Consider the following 18,783-nt stretch of genomic DNA (forward strand, 5'->3'; position numbering starts at 1 on the left):
CACAGTGTTTTTCAAGAAATGGATTGGGATCAGCTCGACATGAACCCCAGAGTGATTGCAGCTATTAAAAAAGGTAACTGATCTCCTGAATTCCTGCTCTCACATTTACACACCCTGTGATCGTGGGTTTAAGATCTAGACTTGAGTTTTGTTATGTTCTTTTTTGGCTTGGGGAAGCCGTCACCGGAGTTCATGGCTGGATAGGCTGCAGCATCTTAGGGTTGCCAGTCTCCGGGTGGTGGTTGGAGATCTCCCAGAATTACAACTGGTCTCCACGTTACAGTGATCAGTTCCTCTGGAGAAAATGGCTGATTTGGAAGGTGGACTCTATGGCAGGGGTGTCAAACTTTGGACCCTTGAGAGCTCTTATCCGGCCCACAAGGCAGCGAACTCCCCCCCCCCCCAGTCTGGGCTGGCAAGGCATGTCCCAGCCCAACCAAGTGACATTTATGTCATATCTGGCCCTCGTAACAATTGAGTTTGATACCCCTGCTCTATGGCACTATACCCCACTGTGGTCCCTCCCCAAACCCTGCCCTCCCCAGGCTCACCCAAAATCTTCAGGAATTTCTCAAGCCAGAGCTGGCAACCCTACTGCTTATTGGAAAGGTTTATTTACCTTTCCAATCTGATGCTGTTTATGTTTACTGAAAAATAAATCCCACCTGTTTCTACAGCACTTCTGCTTTAGTACATGTGCTGAGAGGTGCCGGCTGTTGACTTCTATGCAAAGTTAGGTATGCCTAATCCCAGCGAAGTTGGCAGTTAGTTGACGAAAAGAGAAGTTCTAAGCAGCTCTGCTTGGAATTGTGTTCAGGTCTGTTCAATGGGGCTTGTTGTTTTTTTGCTGTCAAGTCGCAGCCGACTTAGTGGCAGCCCAGTAGGATTTTCAAGGCAAGAGACATTGCCTCCATGTCACAACCCTGGTGGTCCAAGTACTAAGTGGTCCTTGGGTGGTCCAAGTACTAACCAGGGACAACCCTGCTTAACTTCCAAGATCTGATGAGATCGATCCAGCTTGCACCACCCAGGTCAGGGCCAATGGGGCTTATTCCATGGAAGATGTTCTTAATTTTGCAATTTAACATTGTGATCCTAAGCAGAGGCACACCCTTCTAAATCCATTGACATCAGTAGACAAAAGGACATAAATGCTTAGGATTGCACTGAAAGTCTTAGAATCCTTTGTGTGCTTCCTCAAGTGTAAGTTCTGTGAAATTCAGTGGCGCCTCTTCAGAAAAGCATGAATAATATGAAATCACAGCTTAAGTTGAAATACTCCGAGTGAGATCTGCGTCTACCAAGAAATAGATGCATCAACTTCCTTTTGCTACAACAGTCAAAGGGCTAAAACCAGACATTTTATATATGGGGAAAGAAATGAAACCGGTTATATCTAATCATTTTTCTCATTCCAGCTAACCTAAGATCTGTCAAAGAGATTTTGAATCTTTCAGGAGCAGATTTGCAAAGGTTGACCAAACTGTCCTGTACGGATGTACAATACCTATTAAGAGCCGTTTCTGGTGCACTGAGGAAGAACTCGGGCCTTACAGGTAAGAGTCTCCTTGTTTGGGGAGAAAATGGACATTGATCCATAACTGTGTGAGGGAGGGGGATGTCGGTAGAATTTTGATTTCATTGGGCTTGAAATTTAGTAAGTCTGTATAGGTGTTCAGTGCAAGCGGCTGAGACGCTTTGCTTAGGATGGTCTGTTGGTTACTCATATTCTAATCCTGTGCAGAATTACACCCATTTTAAGCCCACTGGCTTCATCTCTGTTCAAGATTGCTCCATCAGTTTTCCCAAGAGAAGACATATCACTTGTTCTCAGGCTCTGATTTGCTTATATGCTAAAAAGGATTCATCTTAGTTTGAAGCAGGTTGAAAGTTAAGGCAAAAATCTTACTGTGGAGCAGGGGCTTTAATTACGGCTGTAACTTCACAAAAACATCACAAAATCACACAAGGTTGGAAGAGACCACAAGGGCCATCCAGTCCAGCCCCCTGCCATGCAGGATCCCACAATCAAAGTGCTTCTGACAGATGGCCATCCAACCTCTGCTTAAAGACCTCCAAAGACGGGGACTCCACCCCCACCCCCCCACCTCCGAGGCAGCACATTCCACCGTCGAACCGCCCTCACCGTCAGAAAGTTCTTCGTAATGTTTAGGTGGAACCGTTTTTCTCTTAGTTTAAATTCATTACTCTGTGTCCTAGTCTCTGGAGCAATAGAGAACAAACTAGTTCCCTCATTAACATGGCATCCCTTCCAATATTTAAACATGGCTATCATGTCACCCCATAACCTTCTCCAAACAAACTTGGGGTACTTTCTTCTCCCTTGGTAATCCGTACTGTGTGTCGTTTATAGTACGTCATGCCTTAGACAGCTTTCTGCTTGTGTTGTTTTCTAATTCTGTAATTCTGGTACGGTTGCATTTTTTATTGGATGGATCTGTCTGATTGAATTTTTTTTTAGTATTTTATAATCTGTCGACTCTCAGTGAGAAAGAAGGGTAATAAATGACATCAATAAAGAGAGAGAACTATCTATGATGGCCCAGAATTAATTGAAAGAATAGAGTAGCTTGAACGGAACAAGAAAATTAAGTGTTGGAACACTTCTGAAAGGGGACAGTCTGGATTAGAAAGATTTGGAGAGAGTGGACATAATACTAGAACATGGGGTCATCTGCTAAAGCTGGAAGGTGAGAGATTCAAAACAGATAAAAGGAAGTATTTTTTCACACAACGCATAGTTAAATTGTGGAACTCCCTGCCCCAGGATGTGGTGATGGCTGCCAGCTTGGAGGGCTTTAAGAGGGGAGTGGACATATTCATGGAGGAGAGGGGTATTCATGGATGTTAGTTAGAATGGATACTAGTCATGCTGCTTACCTATTCTCTCTAGTGTCAGAGGAGCATGCCTATTATTTTGGGTGCGGTGGAACACAGGCAGGATGATGCTGCTGCACTCGTCTTGTTAGTGGCTTCCTAGAGGCGCCTGGTTGGCCACTGTGTGAACAGACTGATGGACTTGATGGGCCTTGGTCTGATCCAGCAGGGCCTTTCTTATGTTCTTATGCTGCGCACGTTGCCACCCAAACAGGTGCAGCTGTTCTTTTTGGTGTTTCTTCCCAGGTAAACAATCAAAGCTGCATTTACCCCCTTCCCCTCTTCTAAATCTGTCCTTCAGCACTGCAGCTCTTCCGAGACGAAAACCACAGCACTTCCCAACGCCGGAAACTAAGCTTAGGCTGCCCAGTTCTAGATGGTTTGCTAAGAGGCGGCATTCCGCTGACGGGGATTACCGAAATTGCCGGCGAGAGCTCGGCTGGGAAGACCCAGATCGGCTTACAGCTGTGCCTTTCTGTGCAATATCCGTTTGAACACGGTGGACTAGAATGTGGTAAGAAAGGTTATGGTGTAGGGGTCAAAGTGTCAGACTAGGACCTGGGAGTCCCGGGTTCAAATCCCCACACTGACCTTGAAGCTTGCTGGGTGATCTCAGGCCAGTAACACTCTCTCAGCCTAACCTGTCTCTCAAAATTGTTTTTGTGAGGATAAAATGGTTTGTAAGCTGCTTTGGGTCGCCATTTGGAAGAAGAGCAGGGTATAAATAAATCAGAGATGTAAGGCTTAGTCAGGGCTGTGTATATTTTTGCACTAGAAAAAAGTTACCATTCTTCACTCTGAAAACCTGGATACTGCACTGAGAAAAGTAAAGTTCCACAAGGACTATCCATGGTACAAATTTGCATTCCTGCCCCCATAAAATAAATTCTGCATCCCATATCACATGTCACTAAGGATTGGTCCCTTAGTGTTTAAGGATGCAAATCGTAAATGTTCACCTCGCTTCTCCTTGCCAGACTATTTCCGCTGGCTAGAAATTCATAAGTTCAGAAGAGCTTTCTTATTGGCAAGATGTAATTCCCTAGACTCAGCCGAGACACAACAATAAAATTGTTGTAGAAGAACGAAAATGCCCTTTTTGTCCAGATCAAATAGACTCCCTAGCCCACATTGTTTTAGCAGGTCCACAAAATCATACTGCATGAAATAAATACATCACTCCCTGGATAAAACAGCTGAAGACACTTTCTGAGAAGCGGATACTGCCAAGTAGATAGGTCAATTGTGTGAGAGATGTGGCAACCTTTCTCTTTATGGTGTCAAGGAAAAATTAAATTTCATTTCCCCTTTTTAAAGTGTGAAGTGGTTGATGGATAGCCAGTGACGGTTACATCTAGGGAAAGGAAATTCATGCTTTTCTGTGTTTTCTGTTAATTTGACACATACACAGTCCTCGTCTTAGTGCCCTAGTGATATTTAAGGGCAAACAAGCTTAACAGTGTGATCCTAATCAGAATTATACCCTTTTAAGCCCATTGACTTCAATGGCCTTCAGTGTATAACTTTGCTTAGGGTTTCGTGGTAAGTGTCTTTCTTCCAGTCTGACAGTACCTCAGTGGCTACCTCAGCCTGGCAGTCAGAACAGACTTTGGGGTGGAGGTGAGGGGAGAATCTGTTGAGCAGGGTGGATAAAAATCAATAATTATTTTTTAAAAATTAAAACATTGGATTTTTAAAATTTAAATTGGATTTTTTAAAAGTAAAATCCTTTTTTGGAAGAAAATGTATCTAAAGATAGTTTTCTGTTTAAGATACATTATAGTCCAAAGGTTATACATAGTGAAATAAGAATTAGTTCTTAATTATGTAGCATGAGGTTGTATATTCATTCAATGTTTAAATTTTTTTTGGTAAATGAATTCCATTAATCCATTTTCAATGTAATGCTCTTCCAGAGGTTTCTGTAAGACTATTTTGGGCAGTTTTTCTATCAAGAAGATATTATCACAGGTGCTTGGTTTTGCAGTTCTCAAAACTTTGAATTTGTGCCTGCAGAGTTAACATGCCTCTTCTTCACAGCAAAAATGTTATAAAATAAACATACAGAGCTTAGAAAAAGACCTTAATCCCATTGTTCCTTTGCAAATGTGTGTTCACAGAATCAACCCCTTACCCTTTAAGTGCTAAGTTTCAAGAAGTTAAATGAATAGAAGATTGATTGGAGTGGAATAGATCTGCACAAGGAGCTAGGTGTGAGGAGGGAGGGGCAATCAGTAAAAATGAAAGAGAATAGCCTGAGGCTTATATTATTCTCTCCCTGGAGGATAAAACCTATAATGGCAGCAGGCTGTAAAAGAGTATCAAAAACCACAATTTAAATCTAGTCTGACTAGTGATTTAAATCATGATTTAAATCAAATCTATCCTGCTGTTGAGAACTCTCTCTGCAGTTGGAAGCAGTGTTTACGAGACTGACTGCAGCGAGAAGAGAACCATTCCCAAAGTTCCGTTCTGTCGCAGGTGCCATTTACATTTGCACAGAAGACGCTTTCCCCCATAAGCGCCTCCAGCAATTGACTGAACGCCAATCCCAGCTGAGAGGCGACATCCCCCGTTCCGTCGTGCAGAAGATAAAATTCGGAAACAGCATTTTTGTTGAACACGCGGCCGATATCGTAAGTACTCTGCCAACTCTTGGGAGTCCCTCGTGGAATAGTTACCTTGAATCCAGCACATTTTGTCTGGGAGCGAATGGATTTCCACCTGCGGAGGACGACCTTCAGTGCAATCCTAAGGAGAGTTACTCTAGTCTAAGCCCATTCATTTCAAAGGGGCTAGACTGGAGTAACTCTCCTTAGGATTGCACCGATTCTCCTCTCCCTTCCCTGCAGCCAGAAAAAAAAACCCAATGCTACTCCTGGAGGAGCAGCATTGTAGGGGGCAGATCAGGCTGCAGTGGGAGAGAGGAAGTGAGAAAGTTCTGCTCCACGGGTGGAACTCCTGCCCGTGGAAACGCTGTAGTGGATCCAAGCCATCGAGTCCAGTTTTGTACTGTTATAAATAAATGCTAGAGGGGCAAGATTCGAGTCCAGTGACACCTTAAAGACTCACAAGGTTTCCTGGGTATAAGCTTTTGAGAGACATTTGTCAAAGGGAGCTTTGACTCTCGAAAGCTCATTCCCTGGAGATCTTGTGGGTCTCTAAGGTGCTACTGGACTCAAATCTTGCTCTTCTACTACAGACTAGCACAGCTACCCGCCAGAAATGTTGGAGGGGGACTCTTACAGTGGTAGAAAAGTCTATTGATCAAATAATCATTATTCATGTTGAGAGCTCATGCCCCATGATTGACTGGCTCATCTCCACAGCTGTCGTGTTGCAGTAAATGTCAGCCCCAAAGGTCAGGAGATAGTTCCAGAATGTAAAATTAGCCTTTTCCTAAATTGCAGTGGAAGCATTCCAGTGTACGAAAGGAAATGGCAGAACATTCAAAACAAAAGGAGCCCTTAGAGGCTTGAAATACGCAAACCCCAACGGCAGCTACCTGGCTAATGTTAATTAGTTATAACTGAGGCACCAGCTATGGCTTGGCGGTAGACCTTCTGCTTTGCGTGCAGAAGGCCTCAGGTTCAATGCCCGGCATCTCCAGTTCAAAGGAACAGATAGTAGGTGATGTGAAGGACCTTTCTCTGCCTGAGACCCTGGAGAGCCACTGCCAGTCAGAGTAGACAAGGCTGACCTTGATAAGGCAATGATCTGAATCATTATAAGGCAGTTTCATGTGTTCAACTGGAATGGATCAAAATTCTGTTGGGTGCAGAAACGTAGAGCTGGAAGAGACCTCAAGGGTCATCTAGTCCAACTGCCTTCACAATGCCGGAAATTCACAACCACCTCCCCCGCCCCCCAGTGACCCCTACTGCCCAGAGGAAGGCAAAACTCCAGGATCGCTGGCCAATCTGGCCTGGAGGAAAATTCTTTCCTGACCCCCAAGTGGCTATCAGCATTACCCTGGGCATGTAAGAAAGGGCCATGAGAGCCAAATACTGACGCAACCCTTCCTGCCCTCCTTCTCATGATCTGCCTAAGTTCATAGAATCAGCATTGCTGTCAGATGGCCATCTACCTTCTGCTGAAAAACCTCCAAAGAAAGAGAGCCCACTACCTCCCGAGGAAGCCTGTTCCACTGAGGAACTGCTCTGTCAGGAAGCTCTTCCTGATATTTAACCGAAACATTATCTGCCTGCAGCTCTAATCTTTCAAACAGAAACTTTCTAGCCGTTACGACTAAAGAAATGTAAGGAAGAGACTACACTGGGGACTAGAATTTGGGATCTTTGGGTTCAAATTCCCACCCCTCTGTCAAGCTTGCTGTTTCACTTTGGGGCAGTCGGCTCTCTCTGTGTCTCTAGCTGACCCTGCAGGATTGCTGTGAGGCTAACATGGGGACGGGGTGGGTGGGGGGAAGAGACGCATATAATCTATCCTGAGCTTCCTGGAGGAACGGTGGGATAAAAATGCCCTAGACAGAAAACGTGGGGGTCGTGTTGCCAAAACCTTGAAAGGCAGGGAGTGGGCAATGTACGGTTTCCAGAGCTCTGTGCCCCCTTTGGGCTTCCCCTGTGACTTGGATAAATGGTACAAAACCCTTCCCAAGTATGTTTTCTCACCCGCAATGGTTAGAAGAGGTGTGGGAAGCTTGTTATGAACAGAATCCAGTGCTAGAGAAGTTGTGTTTCTGGAACCCAGCATCGTTTCTCCAAAACTGCAACATCCCCCCCACCCCTGGCCTACAGGAATGACTTCTTCTTTCCCACTGCAGCGGCGTATTGTGTTGTGTTCTGCTTTGAAAGATAGATTGACCTTGCTTAATCAATCGCTTTGCGAAAGCCATCCTGTTTTCCCTTTGGCATTTCCAGTACTGTTATCCATCAGCTCGACAAAGAGATCAATTTAATTTTCCAGTCTTCTTCTTGCCGAGGCTTGTTTGCCTCTGTTTTGTTTTTTAAGTGAATGATGCCTGTTGTTTACACTTCTGATTTAAAATCTACCAAGTACGGTAGGAATTTTTATTTTCTTTTAACTCTGTCTGCAAGGTGAGTTTACAGTTTTTACAAAGATGGGTATGAAAAGGAGAAAAAAAAACCACATAGTGGGGGCGGGGAGTGCGATCCCCATGGTGGATGGGTGGGTTAGCTAAGAGGAGGATGGGATCCCCCTGAGGCTCTCGCTGGTCCCAACGTGTCTAACCCTAATTCCCAGCTGTGCTAAAATCGGCTTCAAAAGTGACAAGTGTTTAACATTCCGTTTAATCCTTGCGTGAGACTTACTGAGCCCATCAACAGTTGCTCGGTTGGCAATCAGTCTGTGACCTCGTGCTAGAATCAGAGGTGTCTTCAGCAACCAAACTGTGGCTTCAAACGGTACCTAGGGCTCCAAGCTCAGCTCACGCCTGACCCCCCCCAGCTATTGCCTGCAGTTCTCTCCCATGAAGCTATAAGAACATTCTCTTAGAAGTGCACAGCTCTTGGCCTCCTTCCTCAGTCTGCTGCCTGAAGCTTCCTGGTCATTGCAGGAGACTTTCTACGAGTGCATCGCAAAGAAGGTCAGCATACTGCTTTCGCGAGGCATGGTGCGCCTGGTCGTCATCGATTCCATCGCCGCCTTATTCCGATGCGAGTTTGCAGCTAAGGACTCTGTGCTCAAAGCCAAGTACTTGCAGACAATTGGAGCAAAACTTCACCGGTTAAGCAGCACTTTCCGGACCCCGGTAGTGTGTATGAATCAGGTAAGAACGGGAGAGCATCTTGGCCTTCACTTACTGATTCCAACAAGGCCCAACCATGCTGTAGATTTAGGCTCAATCCAGACATAGGGCAAAACCAAGGTTTAGTTGAACTGGCCATGGTTACTGTGACTGTTTCAATGTAGGCTGCTCCACTGGCTATTGCTGGAATTCATCAAGACAGGATCCGAAATCGTGACCTGAAGTCAGATTTTTTTAACCGTGGTTTGTCTTGTTTTTTTTTAATGGTATACAAACACATGTTCTGGCTTAACCCTGACACTGTCTTCATGCACACCCCATCTACAGAGATGCTTGGCCAGAGCAAAAGGCAAAGAAACCAGGATTTGTGGAGGCAAATTAGGATTTGAATGATCTAGAAGGCATTTTGAGGGAGTGAAGGGGCAGCTGAAACAGTATTTGAAAACTGCGTTTTGAAAAGCATTCTCTGTTGCTTCATTTTAAAAAATCCAAAAAGAAGGATCCGTGTTCCCAGAATTTTGGTCTCCCCCCAATTCTCTAGGAATTGTTATGAATCCCTTCCCATTAGCCAGTCATATACCTTTGCTGCATTTCACAGAATCATAGAGTTGGAAGAAACCACCAGGGTCATCTAGTCCAACCCTCTGCACAATGCAGGAAATTCACAACTACCTCCCCCACACAGACACCCAGTGACCCCTACTCCATGCCCAGAAGATGGCAAAACAAGAAATCTTCCTGGATCCCTGGCCAATCTAGCCTGGAAGAAAATTGCTTCCTGACCCCAGAGTGGCGATCGGCATTTACCTGGCCATGTAAGAAAGGGTCACGAGAGCCAAACACTGATGCAACCCTTCCTGCCCTCCCTCTCATGATCTGCCTAAGTTCACAGAATCAGCATTGCTGACAGATGGCCATCTAGCCTCTGCTTAAAAACCTGGGAAGGAGAGCCCACCTTCTTGAGTACCAATGTCACACACAGGTGTCCCACATGTAGGCATTCTCTCACTGTTCCTTTAGTGGGTTTCTACTACACAGACCTTCATGGTGCCTAAATCAGGGAAGAGGGTCCCTCTGAACAATTCCATTAAACCTGCCACTACAGAACGATGGCAAGGGAGGCTGAAATGAATCCTCTGCCTCCCCTCAGAACCCATTTGTGCATGGCCTAGAAATCCAGTAAGCCACCCCACCACCACCCAGATCCTGCCAACATCAAACTTGCCAGAAAGGATCATAAGGGAAGGAGAGATGGGGCTTCCCTGTGAATGTCTGCTTACCCAGGCAGCCCACACACTTTATTTCATCTCTTTCAGTTCCCCTGATTTATAATCGCTGGACCACTTTCAATGAGCTTTAACTGTATTGACCAACTAAGATAAGAACATGAGAAAAGCCATTCTGGGTCAGACCAAGGTCCATCAAGTCCAGCAGTCTTCACACAGTGGCCAACCAGGTGCCTCTAGGAAGCCCACAAACAAGACAATTGCAGCAGCACCATCCTGTCTGTTCCACAGCACCTAATATAATGAGCATGCTTCTCTGATCCTGGAGAGAATAGGTATGCATCATGACTAGTAGCCATGAATAGCCCTCTCCTCCATGAACTCCCCTCTTAAAGCCTTCCAAGTTGGCAGCCATCACCCCATCCTGGGGCAGGGAGTTCCACTATGCATTTTTGTGTGTGGAGAGGCAAACTTAATCTGGTATCCTTTTGTTCCAAGGAGTATATCTTCTTCTCTGTCATAATTTCCCTTTGGGGGGAAAAGTGTGCTTCTGTACCTCCCGTCTCTTTTATAACCCAGGTAACGGATACAATGGGTGAGGGCCCCAGCGGCGATCACAGCAGTCCTTGGTGAGTACAAGAGATGCTGTTCCTGAGAGTTTATGTAGCGTGCAGATCCTATTCAAAGTGAAATGTGAGTTTTAAGCTGGTTCTGTTCCATTGAAATAGCATGTGTATTTGAGAGCCAGAGTGGCGTAGCGGTTAAGAGCAGCGAACTCTAATCTAGGGAACCGGGTTTGATTTCCCGCTCCTCCACATGAAGCCTGCTGGGGTGACCTTGGGCCAGTCACAGTTCGCTCAGAACTCTCAGACCCACCTACCTCACTAGGTGCCTGTTGTGGGGTGGGGTGGGAAGTGATTGTAAGCCACTTTGAGACTTCTTAATGGTAGAGAAAAGTGGGGTATAAAAACCCTCTAAGAGAAAAGCCATAGTCACCACTCAAAAGAGACATGTCTTTTGAGACACCTACTGCAAATACAAAACTACCCTGGATTAGGAACCTGATCAGAGGCTATGACAGTTTTAATAATCTGCAGGGGGATAAATCTGGCTTTTGATTTGAAAAGAGGCACAATAGGAGTGAAGGCTAAGCAGCCGCTAAAGGAGTCAGTTGATTAAGGGAGATTATAAACTCGAATTTTGCATACTGTTGAAAAATGTAGGGGAGTCTTACCTTAAATTGTAATTGGACTGTGAAGCAGTTTTTAATATTTGGTTCCCCCCCCCCCACACACACACTCCTTATAATTCACTAGTACAAAAATTCTAGACAAGTAAGCATGCCTTTACAGTGTTAGTTCAGAGTTAACAGATCAAAATCTGTCTTCACTGATCAAGCAGCTGAAGCTTTGGTTAACTGGCTGTTTAAACTTTGCCCTAATGAGAATCCTGCTGGATGGCTGTAGTGGTTAGTGTCAGATGAAAATCTGTGAGACCTGGGTTCAAATCCCTGCTCAGCTATGAAGCTTACTGGGTGAGATTGGGCCAGTTCCTACTCAGCCTAACCTACCTTACAGGCTCATTTGTGGACGGGGAATAAAATGGAGACATTGAACCATATATGCCACCCTGAAGCAGAAGAGGGTTGGTTTTTATATGCCGACTTTCCTACCACTTAAGGGAGAATCAAACCGGCTTACAATCGCCTTCCCTTCCTCTCCCCACAACAGACACCCTGTGAAGTAGTTGGAGCCGAGAGAGCTGTGACTAGCCCAAGATCACCCAGCTGGGTTCAGGCGGTAAAGGTAAAGGTCCCCTGTGCAAGCACCAGGTCATTACTGACCCATGGGGTAACATCACATCCTGACGTTTCCTAGGCAGACTTTTTTATGGGGTGGTTTGCCAGTGCCTTCCCCAGTCATCTTCCCTTTACCCCCAGCAAGCTGGGTCCTCATTTTACCTACCTCGGAAGGATGGAAGGCTGAGTCAACCTTGAGCCAGCTACCTGAAACCGACTTCCGTCGAAATCGAACTCAGGTCGTGAGCAGAGCTTTTGACTGCAGTACTGCAGCTTAACACTGCACCACGGGGCTCCTGCGTGTTCAGGCGTAGGAGTGGGGAAACAAATCCAGTTCACCAGATTAGCCTCTGCTGCTCATGTGGAGGAGTGGGGAATCAAACCTGGTTCTCCAGATCAGACTCCACTGCTCTTAAACACTACAATACACTGAACTCCTAGAGGAAGGGGTAGGATTAAATATTAAACAACTTTGCATCTACTAAATACCATTTTTCAGCTCTACGGGCAAGAGTGTTGTTCCGGCCCTTGGAATCACCTGGTCCAACCAACTGCTGATGAGATTGATGGTCAACCGCACAAGCCATCTAGTGCAGCCTGCTGAAGACGCACCCCATGGAAGCACGTTAAGGACAATGAGGGTGATTTTTGCTCCCCATTTGCCCCAGTCTGCTTGCTGTTACACAGTGAACCTGGAAGGAGTGAAAGGAATACGGATGGAGACTCTGACATGGTAGGAAGCAAAGCAGAGAAGGTACAAGTCTTCTCCCTCCTTTTGTGTTTATAAATGGATAAACTGTTTGCAGAGAGGGTTTGCATTCCCAAGAAGCATAAAGAAGCGGCATTTACACACCATAAGGTTGGTTTCAATATTTTATTTTTTATACTTTGAAAATGCCAAAGAAGCTTTATACGTTAACATTTTCAGAATGAACCACAGTTCTGTAACAGGCTTTAAAAAAAAAATCAGGAGTCATTTAATGGAAATGTGCTATGCACTTGTGGAATCATGTTGCTGTTTTAAAGTGGCAGAACTGGCATTTTGTCCTCTGCTCTACATTCTGGTGCTGCTTGTTTTTTATGAATAAAAATGCATTTGGACAGCTGAACTGGCAGGCTGAAAACACAGTTGGTTTAGTGGAAAATCCAGAAACTGATCTTTTTTAAAAAAATCATTGATTTATGGTTATTTGGCGCTGAATTGAAAACCGTATTTCTTTTAAGAATGGAATCCAGGAAGTTCTTTCAGCTTTCAAGTTTGGCTTAACACATTTTTTTTAAAAAAACAACCCACTCTTAAAAGTTTTAAACAAGTTTCTCAATTTTTTGGTTTCAGGACGTTTCTAATGTAAAGCAAGAAGGTCATTTTAGCACATCCAACGATCAAAGGCTTCCCCCTCTTATTTATCCTGCACCACTATCTTGTCAAAGCTTTACTGACCCGAGTAGCCTCAGTGCTTTAAAGTGAATTTCAGCTATGCTTTTTTTAATTCCGTTAAAAATGCTTTTATCATGCTTTTCTCCCAAAAAGAGATTTATCGCAGTTTAGATGGCTCATTTACCTTTTAGGATGCTTGAGCTAACTCTTACGCTTCAGTCCAATGGTTTCTTAACTTAACTCTGCTCTATAACACATAAATCACTAGAGGCAGAAGTACACTTTTTTAAAAAAAGCACACGGTTGCCACCAATAATGGCAGCCTTGTGTGTGTTCTGTCCTCACTTGTAGAGCACATCTTCGTTCCCCAGCATGCTGTGCATTTCCTTGGCCCCACAAGCTGCAGCTTTATGTTGCAAAGTGGGTTTAGAGGGAAGAGCACATGGCTTAAATGAGAGAATACCAATTAAGTTGTGGACGTCTTACAGAAGGGAGAACTCTACCTGAAACTCCCAATTTCAGCAGCAGCTTCGTGTGTCTCATATGTAGTTCAGATACAGTCCAAATCCTGAGCATTAACAAAGTATAACCGTATATTTAATTTGATTCTAGAGGTGGCATGAGATAAAGTTCCAGATTCTTACAGAGCAGAATATAGGGGCTTTAGGTAAAGTATGCACATGAAAGTGTGATCAGATGCAACACAACTTAGCATCTTGCTTACCAGCAAGTGTCTATTCCATTACTTTTAACACACAATAGCAGCTTTCAAGAAAAAAAAGTCTTACATTTGTGCATTTCAACTCAACATTGTAAACAATTGCAGTCAAGCACTACACATTTCATTTTCAGCTCATATGTACAACATAACCATATCCACAAGTCAGTGGAATCTTTTACAGTTTTAACTTCAAACATTCCTTAAACATTTTCCAGCCTTGATGTGTTAGTATCAACAGGAAAAAAACTGAACACTATCTACACAGTTAACACACTGATCTGTCCATGGTTAAACTACGCCCTGCAGATACTAGTACAAATTCAGTGCTTCTTCTGTACACTTTAGTTATATTAGCTTAAATGTTACTTTAACACAGCATTACTTTAACACAGGGAGTCTGCATTTGGAGGAGCACTTAACTCTGGGCCTTTTCCAATTTAACCTTTGCCTTTAAAGAATTGCTTTTTAAAAAGGTGCTCTTATGGAAAAACCTTTCCATAAGTGTTTATCCATACTAAGGAACAAGACGGAGGTCTGTAAAGGTGTGCTTAAGGAACTAACCCGCAAATCTAAGCAGGTGTCTAATTACAGATGTGTGTTTGCTTCCACTGGAGTCGTTCCTAAAGAGACAAGACAGCAGTTCTAAAATAAGTCATTCCACACCTGTATTTTAATAGAGCATCTTAAAATGGAGGAAGAAGAGGTGGAGGGCAAGCTCTGACCATTTTTAAGGCCCCTGCTAATAAACAGGGATTTGAAACGACTACTGCTGAATGTTAAAAGAGAAAGTGTCAAAGCAGGACTACAGCTGAACATCAAGAAAACAAAAGTTATGACTACAGGGGAATTACACAACTTTAAGGTTGACAATGAGGAAATTGAAATTGTTCAAGACTTTCTATTCCTTGGCTCCACCATCAACCAAAAGGGAGACTGCAGCCAAGAAATCAGAAGGTGATTGAGACTGAGAAGGGCAGCCATGAAGGAGCTAGAAAAGATTTTGAAGTGTAAGGATGTGTCACTGGCCACCAAGACTAGATTAATTCATGCCATCGTATTCCCTATTACTATGTATGGGTGTGAAAGCTGGACAGTGAAGAAAGCTGATAGGAAAAAAATAGATTCCTTTGAAATGTGGTGATGGAGGAGAGTGTTACAGATTCCGCGGACTGCCAAAAAAACAAATCAGTGGGTTATAGATCAAATCAAGCCTGAACTGACCCTAGAAGCTAAAATGACTAAACTGAGGCTATCGAATTTTGGTCACATCATGAGACCACAAGAGTCACTGGAAAAGACAGTCATGCTAGGAAAAGTTGAGGGCAGCAGGAAAAGAGGAAGACCCAACAAGGGATGGATTGACTCAATAAAGGAAGCCACAGCCTTCAATTTGCAAGATCTGAGCAAGGCTGTCAAAGACATTTTGGAGGACTTTCATAGGGTCGCCATGAGTCAGAAGCGACTTGACGGCACTTAACACACACACAATAAACGGGGCGGGAGGCAAATTAAGCGCCGTAGTGAAGATGCCTATTGCGGGAAAGGCAAAGATGCAGCATATTACTTATGATTCATGCCATGTTGACTGCAATTAATGTAGATCATGGTAGCTAGCCGTGATAGTCTGTCCGTAGCAGTAGAAAAGAGTAAGAGTCCAGTAGTTAAAAGACTAATAATATTTCTGGCAGGGATGAGCTTTCGTGAGCCACAGCTCACTTCTTCAGATCTGAAGACATAAGCTGAGGCTCACGAAAGCTCATACCTTGCCAGAAACATTTGTTAGTCTTTAAGGTGATAGTGGACTCTTGCCGTTTTCTATTGCAATTAATGTGTTCGTTTTTGAAAAGCAAAGTTCAACGGCAGTTTCTCTCGTGGTGGGAAGGGCATTTTAACCGCATTTCTAGAGATGAGACTTAATCAATGATGTCAATAAGTATAACAGCCCGTTAAATGCAGAAATTCACGATGGGGTTTTTTGGGGGGACCTACATCTTATGTCAGCGTTAGCAGGGGTTGTCACTCAGTGTTCTTTTTCTGCAGCTGAGGATGCCCACTAGCCGCACTTTGGAAGGGGTGACAATTCATTAAGTACTGGAGCTGCATAAACTCAAGACAGACAACTGCTCCACCCCACACAAAACCATGAAGTTCATGCTGTGTTTGGGAGAAGATGCTCTGCCTATGGCGGTCTGCACTACGGAAAAGACTGAAGACTCTGAACATACTTCCCGTGGAATGAACAGGCTCCGCGTGTGCGTGTGGAAGCTCCCAATTTTTAGAGTATTTGTGCCCCAATCCTAATGGGTAGTCGGGGCAGGTTCAAAATGAGATCGGTCTGTGACAGTGTTTGCTTACCAAGTTGTCCCACTATGCCCCACCTTCTCCCCAGGCTTTATAAACAGCCACCTCTCTGGTAGCCAGGGCAAAGAAGACCCCCTCCCTGAAGGGGGGGAGGTCACTGATGCACTTACAATTTTGGGGTTTTTTTGCAATACAATCCCTAACAAGAAGGCTTGAATCCCACACAGCATAATTTCCTCAAAATGCTGCTCTTGCCCCTAGGAACAGCCGGGGGGGCATTACGGGCTGAATTAGGAGGTGGAGACGATGAAGAAATGATACTGGGTGTCGCAGAAAGGTTTCCAGCAGCGGAAACACTTCATGGCATCCCCCTCATAGGCTTGAGAAAGAAGAGCATTTTAACTTGCAGCATAATAGGATGAACCGGCCTCACCCAAGATGTGGCTATAACTGCACTGGTGTCAGCCATTTTGTTTCCAGCCGCTCTTCAGCACGTCTACTGGATCACAATAGAAGGCCACAAGGAGTTTGCCTTTGCTTCTTAAAATGCATGCGGGCTTAACAGCTGGAGCCCTGTACCAGTTTTTCCCAAAGGTAAGCACATTTTTCCTTTGGAAGACAGGGAGCCTAAAGATACTGGATGATTGCATTAACTGGCATGGGGGACAAACCAGTGTCGCTTTCACTTGAAATTACATTCCTGCGTCTTCCTTTCATCAACAGAATTTAGTCACAGAGAAGTAGGGAGATAAGTAGGAAAAAAGAATGTGTCTCACTACTCTTAAAAGATTTTCAGTTCTGAAATGGTGTCCCTTCCTCTACACTCCAGTTGTTCAGTAGAGGATAAACTGTAAGTTTTATTATCAAGCGAGATTGAAAGAAAAAAAAATTGTTTGGAGTGTCTTAAAACATAGCTATAGTCTGCATTCTGAAAAATGGCTAGTAATAAATATTTGCTTAACCACCCCAATCCATTTTTATTTTAACACTTGGAAAACAGACTTTACATCTCCGTCACAAGGAGCACCTTTGCACAAAATTACTTTAAAGTGGCCACATGTTAAATTTCTACCACTGTACAACAGTATCTGAACTGGGACTTGTAGTACGGTGAGGATCCTCAAAACAGGGAATGAGGGATGGGAGCGGTGTGCGCCCTTTGCCAGGTGGGAACGCTGAACGGAGAAATTATCAAGGGAAAAGGCCGGGAGAGCAAAAATCTTGTTGCTACCATCCCAGGTGGGCACCTGAATAACTCTTAAGACTTCTTTGCAGTTCAGGGACGTAACGTGGTTTTCGACCTTAGACAGTTCATATTTTCAAATTCCTTCTCCCAAGTTTGTTTAGACAGTGCACAACTGCATGTGTTTCGATAGTGAACCACGTTAGGAGCATGCCAATAAAATTCCCCTAAGTTCAAGGCTTGCCATAGTATGCTCCTAAGACCAATTTGGCCTTATCCGAGTATTTCCTCACCCAGCTGCTGCTGGTTCAGAGATCTGACCCACGTACCGCCACAATAAGCAATCCGTGCATTTGCGTATTGAGGTTTATTTTTTAAAAAGAAATTGCAAGCCCGAGTAGTTTTTAGCTAGTTCTCTCAGAGGTTTACATTCTTTTTTCTGTAACAAATAATGCTGATCTTGCTTCTGGCTGCTAGCACGTTTTTTCTACTACTGTATAACCATGATTTAGGAAACGACCTGCCAGCTAGAAACTGCTATCTGGTGTAATTTTTGCTTTACAAGCAAGTTTATGTAGAAGCCTCTCTGCATAGGGAGGCACAGTGTAACAGTCTGATACACAAAGCCCTTGCTTCACCTTCTCCAGCAGCCACTCTGAATGGAGGGAAAAGGTAAAACTCAAGAGGTAAACAGTTGTTGTTGTTTTTTTGGGGGGGAAGAGATGCAGGCCTCTAACCAACAGGCAAAGGAACTGTTCAACATAAAAGATTTGTTGGGTTTCCAACTTATCCCTTCCCTTTGCCCGTCCTCCTGTTTTAAGTGAACTGCAGGTCTTCCATTGATTTTTAGGCCTACGGAAGCCACAAGTGCTATATTCTGAAGTGGTGCATACAGGTTGCCATTCTAAACGTTATGCATCTTTCTGTACTGGTTAAGGAAATGAAATGAGGTGCCAGGTACAAGCTGCGCTAGCCAACAATGCAGTGCTATTGGCATTGCACAACCCTGGTTGTACACAGCGATCACAACGTAGATTCCTCCCGTCCCACCTCTTATAGTTAAACACAACCTCTTTTCAACAGTTTTTAAAGACAGTGTGTCCAAAGCTACTTTCCTTTTGCTCTCCTTTAGATTTCAGTGTGTGTGTTTTCTGCTTTTCATGGCTGTGATCTGTAACAGATGTCCATACACCTAGCAAACAATGATGACGTAACGAACACTCCGTATTGTTTTCTCACAAGCAAGTTAAACCATGTAACTAAGGAGCTTTATAAAAAAAATTGCCACCTTTTGAGGGGGTCTAGCAATAGCAGTCCACAGCAACTGGTGCCTCTATGCTAGACAGTTCCTAGAAAGACATCAACGGGGGAAACCCAGAACTTTTGAAACTCAGTGCTTCGTAAATTCACAAAAGAATTTTTAGCTAGCGTCTGTCCCAGAATCTCAGTGAGCCAAATCAGTCTGACTGGCACTCAGACAATTATTTCGTCCCTGCATGGGGGGAAAAAGAATGGAAGAGTTTATACACAGTTGCTACACAGTTGCAAAT

The 18,783-nt window shown here is 44.1% G+C and overlaps 2 protein-coding genes across 2 annotated transcripts in view; one reads left to right on the plus strand and one right to left on the minus strand.

Annotated features, from left to right (window-relative positions):
* On the plus strand, positions 1 to 12,435 carry XRCC3 (X-ray repair cross complementing 3). Its single transcript, XM_056852167.1, has 7 exons — positions 1 to 73; positions 1,419 to 1,556; positions 3,200 to 3,412; positions 5,380 to 5,534; positions 8,435 to 8,647; positions 10,432 to 10,481; positions 12,150 to 12,435. The coding sequence occupies exons 1-7, from the start codon at positions 19 to 21 to the stop codon at positions 12,385 to 12,387; spliced, it is 1,062 nt and encodes a 353-aa protein (XP_056708145.1). The 5' UTR covers positions 1 to 18; the 3' UTR covers positions 12,388 to 12,435.
* A 6,156-nt stretch (positions 12,436 to 18,591) lies between these two features.
* KLC1 (kinesin light chain 1) overlaps positions 18,592 to 18,783 on the minus strand; it is a 33,102-nt gene continuing 32,910 nt past the window's right edge. The window contains exon 15 of the mRNA XM_056850835.1: positions 18,592 to 18,725. Coding sequence (XP_056706813.1) covers positions 18,678 to 18,725 — 48 coding nt within the window. The 3' untranslated portion in view covers positions 18,592 to 18,677. The remainder of the gene's footprint in view (positions 18,726 to 18,783) is intronic.

The sequence above is a fragment of the Euleptes europaea genome, chromosome 6 (genome assembly GCF_029931775.1).
Source record: "Euleptes europaea isolate rEulEur1 chromosome 6, rEulEur1.hap1, whole genome shotgun sequence".
NCBI lineage: Eukaryota > Metazoa > Chordata > Lepidosauria > Squamata > Sphaerodactylidae > Euleptes > Euleptes europaea.

Excerpts from the sequence above, each read along its gene's own strand:
- XRCC3 (XM_056852167.1), top strand. The coding sequence starts at position 19 with ATGGATTGGGATCAGCTCGACATGAACCCCAGAGTGATTGCAGCTATT. Across the intron at positions 74-1,418 it reads GATTGCAGCTATTAAAAAAG|CTAACCTAAGATCTGTCAAA; the intron begins GTAACTGATCTC and ends TTCTCATTCCAG. Across the intron at positions 3,413-5,379 it reads ACACGGTGGACTAGAATGTG|GTGCCATTTACATTTGCACA; the intron begins GTAAGAAAGGTT and ends GTTCTGTCGCAG.